Source organism: Neolamprologus multifasciatus, chromosome 7 (assembly GCF_963576455.1).
Source record: "Neolamprologus multifasciatus chromosome 7, fNeoMul1.2, whole genome shotgun sequence".
Classification (NCBI taxonomy): Eukaryota; Metazoa; Chordata; class Actinopteri; order Cichliformes; family Cichlidae; genus Neolamprologus; species Neolamprologus multifasciatus.
This window is the reverse complement of record NC_140445.1, coordinates 12,157,558-12,175,187: the sequence shown is the minus strand read 5'-3', so window position 1 is coordinate 12,175,187 and position 17,630 is coordinate 12,157,558. Positions and strand designations below refer to the sequence as shown.

The following is a 17,630-nucleotide window of genomic DNA, read 5'->3' as shown; positions in this document are numbered from 1 at the left end:
GTTAATGTGGTAAAATCTTTCTGTCGTGATGGGTCCAAAATGCTTGATGATTCAATGGCAACAGATCTACCGTGTCACTTCTCTCTGCAGTGGCAATAAAACGTCTTTATTCAGCAGGTCTCTTCCTCCAAAGAAGCTCTAATAGAATGGACAAATTGACTAATACCACTTTCACCCCTCACAAATGAAGCAAAAGTGGTTTATTGCACCATGCACTAGGGCTTGCTGTTATAGTGCTATATACATATATCAAATTTACAGATCGAGGCAAAATTATTAGCCCCCCCCCCCATTTTTAATTTTTTGTCAAATTCAAAATAGTATAAAAACTTCAGCAACTGTAGTTTCAAAGAAGACAATCACTAGAGCCCTGGACAGTGGACTAAAGAGTGGACTATAAGGGTGCAGACGTCTGCAGAAGACACAGCTTCAAGCCAGTACGCAAAGGACAACCTGGAGACCGATTTTGCATACTGGAAGTGCATTCTTAGGTGAGATGAGAAGAAATTATTGCGTTTTTTGCCTATACAGATGCTGCCATGTTTATAGAAAGAAGAGAGAGGTTTCACTCCCATAGTGAAACACACTAGTATTATGCTGTAGGGATGCTTCAGTGCATCTGGAAATGGGAATCTTGTCAGTGTGGAAGAAATCATGAAGACAGAAGGATATGTAAAGATTTTGAAAGAAAACTTCCAGCAGTCAGCAGGAAAACTGGGTTTGAGTTGTTGCTTTATCTACCAAATTGCTAACGACCCAAAACATACACTGCTCCTGATAAAGAGCTATCTCCAGAAGATCAAAGGTCCATAACGCCTTTCACTAAAAATTAGTTTGGCAATTAGCTTAACTTTAATGTGTGTTGGACCATATGTTCTCAACTAGTGTGAAGCATGCAAGGAGTTTTGCAACTATGTTTCCAGCTAATGAAAACGCATTTTAAAATACCACATTACTCTAAATTAAAAACATGTTTTTTGTTTAAAAAAAACAAAAGCTTTTTCTAATTACATAACTATCAGCATGTAATTAGTCACTTACATGCTGATAGTTTTTGTTATTTAGCTTTTGCTTGTTCTAATGACACCATCAAAGACTACCCATGTACAGCTGCATAAATATTTTCGCATAAATATTAAATATATACACAAGACAAGAAGACTGCTGTCTGGGGACTCCTGTCTCTACTACCCAGAGTTCTAAACTATACAGCTACAGTGACATTACACAGGAACAACTATTTATACTGAAACAGAAAATCACCAGAGTCCTTAAATAGGTGAATTTATTTGGAAGACTTACCTGGGAATGCTTAGAAACCCAGTGGCGCAGCACATTGAGAACTCTGTTAGTAGCAGCTCTGCGGATGATGAATTCTTTGTCACAGGCTTTCTCAGAATTGTTAAAACCTAGAAGGACAAAACAGAGATCATGGCCATTAAAGATGTTATGTCAGGCAACATTTATTATTTTGGTATCAAGAGAATTTTCATGGTCCTTTCAGGGTTTGGCTTTAATTTTAATTTTAAGTTACTAGCAGTACTCAACCTACTCATAAATGTGTATATGTATATATGTGTGTGTGTGTGTGTTGTGTGTGTATTTTTTTTTAAATTCATATTTATTTTTGGCTCTTAGCTTTTACTGACAATAAAGCAGAGGGAATGACATGCAGTAAATTTCCCAGGGCAGAGTTGAACCTGCACCTGTCCAGTAGGTAGCCTTATAACATATAAGTGGTCCATTCAACCAAACGAGCTATATCCGCACCAAAACAGCAGAATTATTTACAAAAAATGGAGAAGATAATAAATCATAAAGTGTTGCTAAAGTTTACAAGGTGCAAAGGTTAATACTGGTGCCAATTAATAATAAGTCTTAGGGCGTCTGGGGAGTCCCTAGGGACGTTTTCCCTGGAGGGCCTAACCCAGGGGATGTGGCCATGACCTAGTTAGGGGCTCTGGTGGCTCTTAGATGGTGTTTTCCTTGTGGCTGCGTACAGCGGAGATGGGGGAGGGTCTGCGCTGGCGGACGTTGGTTACTGGCCTGGTAGCCTGGCTGCCCCTGGGTGGGTCCGGGACGGGCGTGGAGGCTTGGGGGTCTGGGGGTGCTCCGCCCCCGGTCTGGGGTGCTGGCTGGGCCTTGGGGGTTTGGGTCCTGGCTGTTGTGTCGCCGGAGCTGTGGGCGGGTGGGTGCAGGGGGGCTCAGCCCCAGTGCAGGGGACCTCTGGTGCATCGGTCCAGCTAGGGGGCTCTCTAACTGGTGGGGAGGCTGTTATATCTTTGCAGGTGGTCTCCTCTCTACAGGAGCTCACTCTGCAGGTGGGGGAGAGATATAGGAGAGGTAGAGAATGAACTCAACCTGGGTGTCTATTGTCTTGTGTAGTTTGGGAGATGATTGGATGATGGGGTGGGCGCAGTTTTCTCTGGGGTGGAGTCGGGGGGCTGCCCCAGACTCTGTGGGGCTGGGCGGTGCTGCTGCTGCGGGCCTCGGTCCGGATGGGCCTGGGCCCCCTTGCCCTGGTGGGTTCCAGAGTGTGGGGGTGCCTACTGGGGTCAGCGGGGGAGCTTCCCTCCCATCCTCAGCTGCCTCCCTATTCCCGCTCTACCACACCCACCCACACACGCAGGGCTTGGGGTGCAGGTATGTCAGCAGGGTGCAGGGTGGCACAGTTCCCCCCCTTTGGTGGTCTTCCTCGGGTCCTCGTACTCTGGGGCCTCTGGATGTCTGGGGCCTGGATCTCCTCCATACCTGCTTCATGCCCTGGGGGACGGGGCTATGGCTCCCCACACTCCCTAGCAGATTGTTACATGGAGAAACCTTTGGAATACAAGCATGCTGATCCACACAGGTGTGCACACAGGTGTACACACGGGTGTTCACAGACACTGACTACACCTTTCTTGGCTGCTGCCTCAAAGCACATTGTGCGCTGTCTATCTTGCGTGCTGCACAATAGCGTTTAATATTTAGTATCTACTGTTATCTACTGCTAGCTAGTTTATTGTGATGGTGCCGTTTTTATTATGTTGCTCTTTTTTGTTTGTTTTCTCTTCTGTTTCTTTTTCTCCATACAGGTGATCCAGGTGTTTTGTTTGGTTTTCTTTCTTTCTTTCCCCCTCTCTCCCCGTCTCTTCTCCCCTCTGTTTTTCTTTCTCTCCCTCTCTTTCTTTCATTCTTTCTCCCTGTCCTATCCCCCAGTCATTTCTGTACCGTTTGTAGCAACTAAAAATAAAATAAAATAAATACATAATTATAATAAAGGTCAATCAAATGGACCAATATGGCAAGGCCATGATGATCCACTTGGTAAAATAAATCCGCTTGGCATTTTTCTTGGCCTTAAGACAACAATTCTGATGGCTAAAGATCCAAACGGGACAACAACAACAAAAAAAAGAAAAAGAAAAAAAAAGGAAATTAATAATAAGCCAATAAAACAACAACAACATTTCCAGTTATATATTTTTTTTCTTGGACTCTAATAGAGTAGCTTTGCACGAATCATTTGTTGATGCGTATTTGTCTTATACTGGGCCTTGGTGAAGCTCCTCAACTTTCTAAAGCAGGGGTCTCAAACTTAAATGAGCCGTGGGCCACTGCTGACACTGTCATCTTTATTGCTCAAGTAGTACAAAAAGCAAACAAACAAGAAAACACCCAAATATTTCAACAAACAACAAACAAATCCTCCCTAACAAAAAGTAATGGGCTAAATTGCATTATTTTTCTTCATGTCAATATACGGGCCACGAGCAGAGGTGATGTGGGCCATGAGTTTGAGACCCTTGGTCTAAAGGAAACAGTTTATTTTGATTTTCTGCCTTCAAAAAAATAGGTTTTGAAAACTAGATAGCCACATCAGTGTCTGACTTCACAAATACACTTCTGGAAAAATCGTCAAAAATCCCCATAAACACTCTCTTTAACCTTGTGGGAAGCCATCCCAGAATTGCTGAGGCTACTATAGCTGCAAAACATGGGTCGACATCATATTAAATCCTATGGTTTCAGAATGGGATATCAGTGAAGTTCATGAGGGTGCGAAGTCAGACCAGTGAATATTTTTGGCAGGATAGCGTTTCTACTTTCCGTGACATCATAAAGAGCCAGAGTGGAAAAAAAAACTCCCTCAAAATGCCTGAGTTTGTTTCCTGAGCTTTGGGCTCAGAGTTTCTTTACAATCATATTTATCTCATAATTTGGAACCCTGGGAATGGAATATGAGCATTCACCAGTGTAACAGTATATAAATGTCAAAAAACAAACAAAGGCATAGTACTATTAAAAATGGAAGAGTATTAGAACTTTGAGACTTTTACAATCAAATACATCATCACAACAAGGCGACTGCACATACATTTTAACTAATAAAAGTTTATAAATATAGGCTTTTAGCTACTGTTTTTAAAATCCTGATGGAGTCCCGAGACAAATAAATAGGGTCAACAATTTCAATATCCTCTGAATCAAAGTTTTTGAGTACCAGAGTAGAAGCTGTGAATTTCTAAGCACTAACATTTTTGCAGCAGATGATTTAAGCCCATCATTACATCTAGCAACCTCTTAATATTAATTTAAATGACACCAAAGCAACAGTTCCCTTCCTCTGGTGTGCATCTTTGGATCTTGATGAGTTGACATGCTCACCCTGGGAGCTGCTATGCCCAGCAGCAGCAGTGGCGATTGCAAAAGCTGAAGCTGGTGACATAGAGCAGCGAGAGGTCTCCCCTGATGTAACTGCAAGGAGTCAAAAACATTAAAAACAGCAAGAAAAAGAGAGCCTGCTCTCTTTACACAGTCTGTTATAAATAATGTGTAAATATGTTTGTGTTATTGGTAATCATCATATTATGAGGACATAAATCTGTTTACATAGTCATCTCATGTGAAAGTTGTTTGGCATGGGGACCAAAAAGAAAGTCACCAAAAATAAAATTATTAAACGAATATAAGTGGTGTTGTGAAGGTACCTGTGGGGTTTCCACAGCTCTTCCCACATAGTACCAGCGTACACCAGCAACCAGTGTAATGAGCAATCAAACCTCAAATCAGGAAAAATTACTATAACTATAAAATTACAATAGAGGTGTAACTGGTAGGGGTTACACCTCTATTGTCAGCCACCTTGACCATTAAAAGGGGTCTGCCTCAGCTGCCATGCTGCCATACTCAGATCCCAACATTTTTGAAACATCTTGCTGCCATAAAATTTAAAATAAGCTAATATTTTTCATGAAATAATAAAATGAATCAGTTTAAACAAAAAAATATATATATAAAAAAATAAACTAAAACCATGTTTAGTGTACTCATTGTTTTCCATGCCTCTAGAGCCTTTAGAAAATTGTGTGTGTGTGTGTGTGTGTGTGTGTGTGTGTGTGTGTGTGTGTGTGTGTATTTGGTACCTCCCGATTGACGGTAGCGGAGATGCCTCGGTGTTGAAGGCGAGCGGCAGGGGGATGTGTCACCTGGCTCACTGGTAGCTGGTGACTCAGGAATGAATTTGTCCAGGGATACTGACTCCAGGACAGCTGTTAAGGAATATACTGCATGTAACATCTGAAATTAGTATTGGAGCATTTTTAATGAGTATACAGTACTGAGGGTAGAAAACAATCACGTGGTAGTGTAAAACACACAGAGAACAAAAGTAACTTAAAATATTATTAGGGACTCTAAATATCAAGCACATGCTGAAAATAAGCCATCTCCTATCTAAGATTAACAAGTTAACTGAGCCGCCAAGCAATCCCAAATGACATGGACCAAACACAACCCCAATTACTGTTACACTGGTAACCTAGTCTCTTAACCCTTTGAGATCTATGATGACATAGATTTCAAAGGCCCTAACCCTAACTGTACTCTAAACCTACATTTAGGAGAAACTTTTTTGAAAAAAAAATGTGTGTACTTTATGATGTGCATCAGAATGATTTCTTTCTTTGCTGCCTGACTCCTAAGACTGGGGAAAACAATGTAAGAAAAACCAAAAATGATATTCTGATTAACAGGGATAATGAGGGGATTAACAGCTTGAACCCAGTCGTGACAGTACTGAAGTTTGTGTTGTCTCTGATACAAAACGTTTCCTAGTCCCCAAGTCTGTCCTTGTCTGTCCACCATGTTAAGTCCGTGTCTTAGCCTGTCATGTGTTTCATGTCTGTGTGTCCTATGTTGTCAAGCTCATGTCATGTCATGTCATAAAACAGGAATATAACGGGTTATGTTCCTGTTTTAGTTTGAAGAGTTGTGGTGTCCCATGTTCATTCTGTTTAGTTTCACTTTCCCAGTGGTGTCATTATTCTAATCAGCTCCATGTGTTTCTACTATGTTTAGTTTTGCATCAGTTTAGCTTGCCCCTTCGTTTGCACCTTTTTATTAGCCTCAATAAACGGCTTGCCTTTTGTTAATTCAAGTCACGTTCCACATTCCGTTTTGTCTGCATTTGGGTCCATTATTCCCTCAACACACAGTCAGCTTCCGCCTGGCTGTGACAAAAAAGCAACCTGCCTGCTGGTAGGGAAACTAGATATAACAAGGCCCGTGGCTTACTGGTTTGCTGTAAAAATAAAAGTGAAGGTTTACAAAATAAAAGTGTGAGGACTGTCTACTAGTAAATTGATCATGGTCTCAGACAACCCTAAAATGCTAAACCATTAATATACACCCCCCCCCCCTTCCACCCACCCACCCACCCAAGAAAAGTCTACATGGAAAACACTTTGATGGTAGGAAAAAAAACATGTCTGCATTAATTATACAGCTCTACATATCTTTTGTGACAGCTTAAAGAAATCGTACCGACAGTTAAAAAATTATAATTGTTATTATTTTTAATCTAAAAGGCTCCACAGATAACTAAGCTATGAGTTAAAAAAAGAAAGCAACCTTAAAATGAACACCAGACAGAGTGTTCATGTGAATGATTGAACTTGTGGATTACAAGCTGCTCTTCTGACTGCTATTGGACTTTGGAGAGGGTCAATAGCAAAGTAGAAAGCTCTCTTTATCTTCTTATTGTCATTCTCTTCCTTGTTTGTTAGAGATTTTCTGATCTAATGCTTCAGTGCTGTTTTTATAGTGAGCAGGCTGTCAGCTGTAGCCAGATGGTGATGTAAGAGCACGATTATTCCTGTGTTGGGTAATGGTGACCCATTTATGTCTTTCACTGAGTCTGTTTAGGTGGGCAAGCCTTATCAGGAATAAATGAATGATTAGAGGAGAAAAAGTTCATTAGAGGAGAAAAATGTAAGACTACTTCTGAAACAGATGATACAAATTTTTAAACATATTTGTTTTTAATGTATTATTTTATACTAGTTGACTCTCAGGCATGTGCTTACAAATGTGTTGATATAGGGGTCTCACAGAGTGTGAATCATATGTCTTTGTATTGCAGATACCCACCCCTGCGGAAGCTGCGCCTCAGCTTCCCACAGAAGGCATCAATGCGAGGCAGCTCTCCACTGGCATCCTCCCCTGCAGCTGGACTCAGCTCTGGGGAACTAGAACCACGGCTGAGATCCAGTGGTGCCTTGGTGGAGACAGGGGGTGGTGAGGATACCCCAGAGGCCTGGGGGAGGCTAGGAGACCTTGTGGCGGTGGGTGGAGGGGAGGAAAAGCCAGAGGGCGCCCTGGTAGAGCCAGGTGGAGGAGAGGCGATGGATGGGCTGTGACTAGAGGTTGGGGAGTTGGCTGCAGAAGAGGAACGAGTGGTGGACAGGTCTAGGGCTCCTGTTTTCACACTGATAGGGGAGTTCAGGGAGAGCTTTCGGCAATGCACAGGGGAAGCGGTACGAGAGGGGATGGACAGAGGAGGAGGAGAGGAAAACTTGCGGCACAGCCTTGGCGATTTGTTGTTCAAAGGGTCAGTTCCCCACACGCCCTGGTTGGTTGCAAAGAAGAGCTCCAGGGATCTAAGAGAAAGGAAACTAGCTGATGTGCAGTGCTTGACAAGAACACACTCAAATGATTCACCAGTCCTACTGAGGGTCTTTACTTGGACTGGTCCAGTGCAAGCTGTGTGATCTTCAGACTGTAGTCAGGACAGAGTGACATGATGGACAGACGGTCACATGAATGTTGCTCAATCCTGGGGCAGTGACAGAACAAAAAGAGCATGGAAAAAGGAAGGAATGAGGAGGATGAAAGGAGCAACACAAAATGTGGAAATGGAAAGACGTGCTGCAGGCAGCTATACATGCTAAACATGAAGGGGGGAAACACATAGAGGATTCATGAATATTTGGATGCCTGTTACAAATGATGACATGTACCTTACAGGTATGGAGGTGAACGGCTTCTTATAGATGTCAGCCAGCTTGTCGATGACCACAGTAGCTGTGGTGAAGATCCTATAAGTGTGGAGGAATGTGTTGAGGAAATCTATGGAAAGGAAGCGCAGGTCTGTCAGACGCTCTAGCAAGCGCTCCACACTGGCGTATCGGATCTGCGGGACTTTGCAGGAGTTGAGCGTTTTCGAGAAGCAAATGTCAACATCGTCTTTATGCAGTCGAGCATCAGACCTTCAGAAAGAAAATACCACAGTCAGGTTAAATCAGAATGTTTAGGGGAGTTAATCAGCTTCTGGGGGTTGTACCCCAACCCCAACAAATGTGGCATCAATAGAAAGCCCAGGATGTCCTCTTGAGGATGTTAAGAATATACTACATGATGACATGAAAGTCTGGTTCATTTCATATTCTATTTCAATTGTCATTGTAAATCTTAAGAAATCAGGAATGGTTCAAAACTTTAGCACAGTACTGTTAATTTAAAGATACAACATCTCAATGCTAGATTCTGTAAGATTGCAAACTGCAGTCAACAAAGTATAGGCTTTTTTCCCCTATAAAACTGGCTCTGGTAAATCTTTGTGAAAGAAGTCCAATATGAGTCAATGACTCAGTTAAGTTCACTTCCATTCAATGGTAGCAATACTGAGGTGAATTGTTGAGGATATCCTGAACTTTTCTATTGGACAAGTGCTTCTGTTTTTGCTGTTAGCCAGCATTAGTGAAACTTTCTTTGAAGTAGTTCTAACATTGTTAAACTCCCAAAATTCAAATTCTATTTAAAGTTGTACAACCAATTCTTCTTTTTATGACCATGACAAATATATAAACTTCCAGCTACGACTGTAGTTATTTATACTGCACTTTTTCACTAATTTTTTCTTACTTGATCATGTGTGGCACAGAAACTTTGGAGTTTTCCTCAAACACGCTTGTCATCAGGCCGTTGCATCGGATATTATCAATGCACTAAAACACAAAGCAGAAAAAAAGCATGAAACCTTGCCACAGGTAGGTAAATTCAATTCCATCTTTGTACCATTGACTTCTTACCTGGCTGATATCACTTGTCCAGGCAGCTTTCTCCTGGCGGGAAGGAGCCAGGAGAACAATGGAGAAGGACTGACCGTCAGGAGGCTCAACCACAATTTTAAACTCCAGATGGTTAAATCCTTGACTTGCTGCATTGTTGGAAATAACACACAACAAAACAAAACATTAGTCGCACCTCAGTTGAGCTATTATGCATGGAAAAAGGAAATAATGACTGAAGAAAGACACTCACAGTCTTCATCAGTGGCATCCAGTTCCTCAATCAGAGTACACTCGATCAGGGACAACATTCCTCCCTGCTGTTATTGGAAGAAAAAACACAGCTTAAGTTAGTTATGTCACTTTTTATTTAGAAGAATATTTCCCAAAGGAAGAGGGAAAAGCAAAGTAAAAATTCAAAATAATCGTTAATTTTATAATATGAACATTTCTAAATAAAAAAATAGGAAGCAGCTGAATGCTGTTTTTAACATTTCCTCAAATATCCTTGAAAGGATAAAGAGCTGGTCCAGTGTACTGCATCCAGGACAAAAACTGGATTGTTCCTCCTGTATTCAAAGTTCAACTAATCTACATCCTCTCTTCTCTAGTACGGTGGCATAGACCTTCCAAGAGAGGCTGAGTAGTGTGAACCCCTATAGTTGGAGCAGATCCTCTGGTCTCCCTTCTTAAAGAGAGGAACCACCACCCCAGTCTGCCAAATCAGAGACGCTGCCCCATAGCTCCAGACAGTATTTCCAGAACCCCACTGGTTTGGCCAAAATCACCATGGCACGGACCAACCACCTTGCAGCCACAGCTCCTTGCTACAGCCTCAGCAATGGAGGTGCTGAACAATGTCCATTTGGACTCAATGTCCCCAGTCTCCCTTGGAATGCTTTTGAAGTTCAGCAGGAGGTGGGAGTTATAGATCTCACAGATCAGGGCCTCTGCCAGGCGTTCCCAACACACCCTCACAATATGTTTGGGTGTGCCAGGTCTGTCCAGCATCCTCCCCCACCACCTGATCCAACTCACCACCACAGCTCCTCTCATCACCCAAGTGTCCAGAACATGCAGCTGCAAATCTGATGATGCAATTACAATATTAATCATCAACCTGCGAACTAACATGTCCTGGTACAATGTGCACTTAGAGACATCCTTGTGTTCTCTGCAAATAACAGAGAAGGCGATTGTGGCTCAAGATTTGGGAGTTCGCCTTGTAATCGGAAGGTTGCCAGTTCGAGCCCTGACTTGGACAGTGTAAAGCACTTTCCTCAGGGACTAGTAAAGCGCAATACAAATACCGACCATTTACTAGAAGTCTGTGGCTTGGATCATATAGATATGGTTTGTATCAGACAGATAACAAACTGAGGGGCTACACCAAAGCCTGGTGTAAGCTAAAAAATATTTTGAAGTATGAATCATGGAAGATTCCAATAATAAAAATGTTGAGATGGGAATTAGCATATGTTTCCTTTAATATTTTTCCCTATTATCTTAAATCACAAGACCGTTATCTTTTGTGTGTGCTGATGCAAAAACAGAGCAAGGAAGGCATTCAAGTTTTCTGCTTTGATGGGAAATAAAATTCATGAACATGCTAACCACAATGGAACCAAGATGGCTCCTTTTAGTTTTAATTTTGATTTTGCTCATTTTAACCTTGAAAAATGGTATAATTAATGATACAAATGGTATAACCTTTAAAGACCACCAGTTGGCTTTTACTATTGTTTTATTTTTGATATTATGCTTAGTGGTTTAAAACTTTTAATGCATCAGTGCTGGTTAGGTCTACCTTAGCAAAGAGTTTTCAAACCAAAGGGCACTGCCCATTGAATAAATAAAATGCAAAGTTGTGAACAGGTGAAGCTGACCTTGAGCAAGTGAAGCTTCCCTCCCGATGTTCGGGTACAGATGAGGAAGTGTTTGGTAAAGAGAAAACATTGTTTCTCTCCTTCCTTCCTCAGTGAGAGAGAGCCCAGGCGCACCTTACTGAGAACACCCCGTTCACTGCTGGATGGTAAATGGATGAGAGAACCTGCCCACAAACAATGAGAATGAGTAAACTGATTAAGAACTGGAATTACATGACTTGGTAAAGCATGAAATACAAAGACAGAAGCTCACCTTGTCTGACGAAAGTTTGACTTGTGTCTAAAAGGATGTCACAGCCCTCTACAATCATCCTTTCAATAGCCAAATTCTTCCTGATGTTCTCTGTGTCGCTGACTTCATCATGTATCATCCTGCCAAAACAAACAATGATGGATGGACAATGGATGTTCTGGTCTGCTAGTCATGCTCTTTAAAAATATTTTCTTTCATGGCTAATGTTAGTGTGCCTAGGTCTAGTTTTTATTTTGTTTGTTTATATTTCTAGCGCCCTAAGTTCTTTAGTATCTCCTGATTTCCAGTCTTAGGTTCTGTTTAATATGCCTTTCCTTTATTCAGTGTTATGCCTTTTTCATGTCTCTATCTCAGTGTCAGGTCTGCATTGCCATTCTACGTCCCATGTTAATATTTTCAGTTTTGCTTCCCCTTGGTCTTGTCATGTTCGATAACTCCCAGCTGTGCTCTCCTCCTGTGTCTAATTTCCCTCGTTATCACTCTCTGTATTTAAGCCCTCTGTTTTCCTTGGTCTATCTATGATTGCCATCATTCTCTGCCGTGTGTCTGCCAGCTAGTTATTTGTTTTCTCAGTTCAGTCAGCTTTTTGTTTTGTTTTTTCTGCTGTGCCTCCACAAATCTGCATTTTGGGTCCTCTACTCCTGCCTGCTGCACACAGACCATGACACCTAAAGCCTGCTGAAAGCTGACTATAACGAAGAGTAGACATCAACCTAATTCAATCCACGAACTTAGGTTTGCCTACAGCAATTTCATAGAAGTCTACAGATTACACAGCCAGACATCCATCAAAGCTTAACATATAAACCTCCCAAATTTAAAATAATTCTAATTGTACTGGTTTCTAATCCAAAATGTTTTTAAAGCTTGTTTGTAGCTTGACATTACAGGTTGATTTGGTTGCCTGGCCCAAGTATTACTCCCAAACTTTTAAATTAATTTATTTCTTATCTATAAGTATTGAATAATTATTCCATAGTTTACTTACGAGGAACACATTGATACAGTTTTTTTTGGGTTTGGTTTTTTTTCCTAGAAGTTTTTGCTGTTATATTACTGACTACATCATCAGCATGCACTTCACACGCTGCTTCTTTGGAGGTGTCTGATAAATCAGAAATATATGGGTTTCTCTCACAAAATTTAAACCTGCAGATTCCCATTTTGCAGTTTTTAAAGAATAATTGCAAACCATTACCTTTAATACACTGCTCTCAGGATTAAAACAATGTCTTAAAATAGCATTCTTGTTCTGAGAAATGTAACTTTTTAAAGCAACAACAAACAACATGACTCACAGTACTCCTCCTACTTAAACAACATCTAGAGATTGCTTAACTTCTGTTAGATGGCGTGTTGCCATTTCACTTAAGTAGCTTGATAGATACTTGTCTTTCATTTCATTTTCCACCTAATTATTGCCAGCATAAAATCTTTACCGTTCTCCTTTCAATAGCCACTTTGTTTCTAATATGATATGAAATCTAATATGGGGTAATTGTTTCTATATAATGAAGAGTTTAAGAACTTTCACTACTTTTCAAACACTGTTGTTGTTTTTTTTGTTTTTTCTTTTCTTTTTTTGCGCGCTGTAGTCTAGTGAACTGTCACTTTTCATGTACTACATCAGTACTGAGGCTATTGAGGCAGTTATGTGCTGCAGGTAAAGCCAATTTTAAGCAGAACACTGGTAACTCATGTTTATGTGGTTCATATAAACCTCAGAAACCAAATAACTGATTCAAGCTAACCTATATATATATATTTATTATTATTCAACAACAGTCTGAGTATTTAATCAATACAATAAATTTCTTAAACTGTATTTATAAGCACACACTCACTTTGACAGTTCCTCCAGTTTGGATTTGGCAAACTCAAGACTCTTGCGCTCCACATGCTCATGAGGTGTGTGCGCCAGCAGCTCGTGGAGAGTTCTGATGTAACGGGGAATCTAAAATGTAAAAAAACCCATGTGACCATTAGTGAAATACACCCAGCACTTCTGTAGGAATTTATTGTAAATGGTTAAACCATGAAATCCCATCCAAGCTATTCCAAAAAAGTTCAGAATGGGAAATTTACTTTTTAAATAAGAGACTGTGTGAAAGATCCACCACAGACCAAACCATGTACTCATGCTTTTCAGCATCTACTATTATTAATACGGTTGCATTACACTTCAGACGGCTGCAGCTTTGCAGCCACACACAACAACACCAACACTGCAGGACCTAGTTCAGCCTTTAAGCCAATGAGGCGTGATTGCAGATGCCGCTCAGGTGTCTGCCTCCCCTGCAGTGGCACTGCAGACCACGCCCCACCACAGAGTGAAACAAAGATATTAGAGGTCTTTGTGAATGATGAAAAAACAAAGTTATTTAGATTAATGCAAATAAATTTACTATCCTGCCTTTTGAGCTCATACACAGTATATCAGTATATGAGGGCAAATATATCAGGTCAAGGCATTTAAAAGTAACCATGTTATATGACTAAATATTATACTTTGACTATATAACGCTGTCTTTATTTATTGTATCATCAGTGTTTGTTGCAAATTATTAAGCCTTACAGTTAAGCATATTACATAGTTTTTAAAACAGCAGCTAATGGATTACATTATTTAATGTAAAAAGTACCTGAAGCATTGGATAAGTGAGGAATGTCTCCAGCATCCGACCCTCACAGGCCGCGTTGGATTCATACTGTTTCAGCAGCTTGTCAAAGTCTCTGTTCTGTTTACAGTTTGCCAGCACCTGAAGACTGTACTGGTGGTTACGCACAAACTCCTGGTAAATGTTCAGCATAGGCAGTAGAATATCAAACAGGTCCGCTGGGTGTCAAAAAGAAGTTTAAAAGACAACATCATTGAAGGTTTTCTAGATTTTATTAAGCTTAAAAAAAAAGATCACATGTAAAAATCCAAGATGTATATTTAACCTAGGACCTGGCGTCCACATATGTGGACATCACATTTTGGGTTGTCTAGACCCAAATACTAAATTTTGCTCCACAAGGGCCTGATATCCACTTACGAGGACATTATACTGCCACTGTTCTATCGAAATTTAAAACAAATGTCCTCAATTGTGGATCTCATTTTTCTCAGAAATAAAAATCGGGTAGAAAAAATTCGTTGTTTTTACATTCATCATGTCCCAATATGTCCAAATATCAAAGAGAAATTAAAAATGCATGCCATTGAAGAGTTCGGGTCTTAGGAGGTTAAATCTCAAACCTGCATACTACACAATGTATTATCAAAAGGTTGTTCTACTATAAAAAGCAAAAAAACAAAAAAGTGATTTATAATAATGGGCCACTTTATTTGTGGCCCACACATATCTACTTCATACAAATCATAATGCAGCAATTCAGTGCATTTATCAACGTGACCATGGTCAAGAAGACCTGCTAAATTCAAACAATGTATTGAATAAGCAAGATTTAAGTGACTTGATGCGTGGTATGATTGTTGTCTGCAAACAGGCTGCTTTGAGTATTTCACACACTGCTGATGCACTGATATTGTTCTACATAACAATGTCTAGGGTTCATGGAAAATGGCCAGTGGAGAACATATCTGGCGCGATGCAAAAATATCTTGTTGATGACTTCAGAATAGAATGGCCAGACAGCTTCAAACTGATAGTAGGGCAACAGTAACTCGCCTTGTTACAAACAAGGTATTTCTGAAATCTGAACACACAACACATCAAACCTTGAAGCAGATGATCTACAGCAGCAGAAAACCATACTGGGTGTTAGTCTTGTTAGTGAAGAACAAGAAAGTGAGCCCACAATTCACACAGGCTATCTATCATGTTCCATGATAGATGATGATGATGATGATGGTGGTGTTCAGGATGTTTTCTTGGCACACTGTGGGCTTCTTAGGACCACAGCCTGCTTCAGTAGTTTTGGTACTTTTGGTAACCCTGTTCATCACATTACATGTTTAGTTCAATGTACTTGAAATGGCCTCCACAATCACCAGATCTCAGTCCAATAGAGCATCTTCGGGATTTGGTGAAAACAGGAAATGTGCAACCAACTGCATGCTGATATTGTGTAAATGTGAAAATCTCAGAGGAATTCTAGCACTTTGTTGAATCACTGCCATGAAGAATTAAGGAAGTTCTGAAGGCAAGCGTAGGTCCAACCCACAACTAGACAGGCACACGTGATAAAGTGATTAGTTTGGTTGATCTCCCTTTCAAGTTATCTGTTCAAGCATTCCTGCATCAATCCCATGTCTTCTGCTAATTTGCAGATCGATCCCTGTTTGTCCCATTCTGACCAAAACAAAAATCCATTAAACACAATCTCATTTTGCATTCACCTAAAAAAAAAAAAACTTTGCAAAGAATCCTGCTCTTTTGATATGCTATGAGCAGGCACCTGATGACACATGCTGCACTTTAGTTCATTTGCACCAAAAGCTCTTCCTCAGATGCCTTAGGATGTAATAGTAGACGTTTGCATTCATTAATGGTGAACAACCCAGTGAATCTAACAAAGAAACCATTAACACGCTCCCGGTCAAAGCTCCTGCTGGCTTCATGTTTCCAAACTGAAACACTTTCATTTAAAACTTCTATTTGTTTTCTGTCTTGCTGTCAGAAACTCAGTTCTCATCATTAGCCTTGACCATGGTAAATGAAGCACTTTCTACTCTACTTTACCACTCAAATATATACAACATGTCTAACTCACCCATTAACACCGTCACTTTTTTCCATGCTTTTTCTACCCACGTGCCTTCTATCTAATGTTTACACTCCAATCAAGATTTCAGACAGCAACTTGGGGTGGCTGTAGCTCAGGAGGTTGAGTAAGTCATCTACTAATTAGGAGGTTGGTGGTTCAATCCCTGACACTGCTGCAGTCTACATGCCAAATATTCCTGGGCAAGATACCATTCCTAAGTTGCTCTTCAGTGCATCTATTGGACATATGATTGTATGTGTGAATGTTAGACAAAAAGCACTTGCATTAAAAAAGTGCTTGACTGAATGAGGCAACTTGTTGAGTACTCAGGAAGTGCAGAAAAGAACCAGTTCATTTATCATGTACCACTCTAGTCTACTTCCACAGACCACCCTGTTCTATGCAAGCAGTCAGAAAGCTCCACTGGAAGCTTTGATACACAAGAAGATGAGCTACATGTAAATCAGAGGTGTGTGGGTTTTTTTGGGTTTTTTTTTGTCTCTATACATGTAGTAGCAGAACCTTCTGACCACAGCTTATGTTAAAAAAAAGTGTAAGCTGAGAAACACTCACCCAGAACTAGAGTGGGCCAGTTGGCAATTCGGGCCTTCAGACCTTGATGGAAGATTTCATGCAGAAACATGATGGTCTCACTTCATAGTGAGAGAGAGAGAGAGAGAGAGAGAGAGAGAGAGGAGTGAGTTCAATTCACCAAGAATGAGTTTAGTAGTATAACTGTAAGGCCAGGAAGGCCGCAAGAAGGATCTAGGTTTGGTGCGTTACCTAGGCGTTACACCTAGACAGTTTATAGAAGCAGTTTGCTAACCAGGCTGCCAAGTGTTAGCTGATGACTTACTACATTCTCATATTTGTTCAAAAATCGATGTGTGACATCAGTATTTTATATCTAGTATATAGTTTATTACAAACTTTATTACAAACTATTACAAACAGCTGAAATACAGGATTTGTGTGAAAAGTTACGCAAAACAAAAAAAGAGAGATTTGCACCTGTTGAGGAAGATGCTGCTAACATCATCATGGCGAATGGGAGGTTTCTTGGAACTGGCGGCCATGCGGAGCGGCCTAAGGAAGCAATTCACCAGGATGGAAAGCTGGTGCACGTATTCTGTCTCTGCTTCCACCATGTTGAACACAATATGGTTCCTCTTCCTCATGCTCTCAGCGTGAGGGGAGCAGATATAGTCCTGGACAATGATTTTCCACTTCCTCCGACACAGCCAGCCACGCATGAAACTCTGCACCTGTATAGCCATTGCACACTAAGTTTCTCTCACAACCTTGTCTCTCTACATTTTAATATGCAGTTACAATTCTTTACCATTTTAATTTTTTTAATATCGGGGTCTTCCTCGTCTTGGTTGTTCTGGTGCGGCTGCATCCTTTCCTTGGCTTTGTTCAATACTGTAATCTGCAACAACACAA

At 40.7% G+C, this 17,630-nt stretch overlaps 1 protein-coding gene across 14 annotated transcripts in view; it reads right to left on the bottom strand.

The window, feature by feature from the left end:
- rasgrf2a (Ras protein-specific guanine nucleotide-releasing factor 2a) overlaps positions 1-17,630 on the bottom strand; it is a 45,348-nt gene that overhangs the window by 9,548 nt on the left and 18,170 nt on the right. For 9 of the 14 annotated variants that reach the window (XM_085167567.1, XM_085167564.1, XM_085167560.1 and 6 more), the window contains exons 4-19: positions 17,527-17,616; positions 17,196-17,449; positions 16,758-16,837; positions 14,114-14,307; positions 13,316-13,425; positions 11,472-11,590; positions 11,219-11,382; positions 9,586-9,652; positions 9,354-9,481; positions 9,187-9,269; positions 8,283-8,531; positions 8,006-8,098; positions 7,414-7,922; positions 5,409-5,534; positions 4,651-4,740; positions 1,303-1,409 (exon numbers count right to left, since the gene is read on the bottom strand). In XM_085167567.1, the coding sequence (XP_085023693.1) occupies positions 1,303-1,409; positions 4,651-4,740; positions 5,409-5,534; positions 7,414-7,922; positions 8,006-8,098; positions 8,283-8,531; positions 9,187-9,269; positions 9,354-9,481; positions 9,586-9,652; positions 11,219-11,382; positions 11,472-11,590; positions 13,316-13,425; positions 14,114-14,307; positions 16,758-16,837; positions 17,196-17,449; positions 17,527-17,616 (2,463 nt within the window). The remainder of the gene's footprint in view (positions 1-1,302; positions 1,410-4,650; positions 4,741-5,408; positions 5,535-7,413; positions 7,923-8,005; positions 8,099-8,282; positions 8,532-9,186; positions 9,270-9,353; positions 9,482-9,585; positions 9,653-11,218; positions 11,383-11,471; positions 11,591-13,315; positions 13,426-14,113; positions 14,308-16,757; positions 16,838-17,195; positions 17,450-17,526; positions 17,617-17,630) is intronic. The other 5 variants (XM_085167561.1, XM_085167563.1, XM_085167573.1 and 2 more) reach the window with 3 other exon arrangements.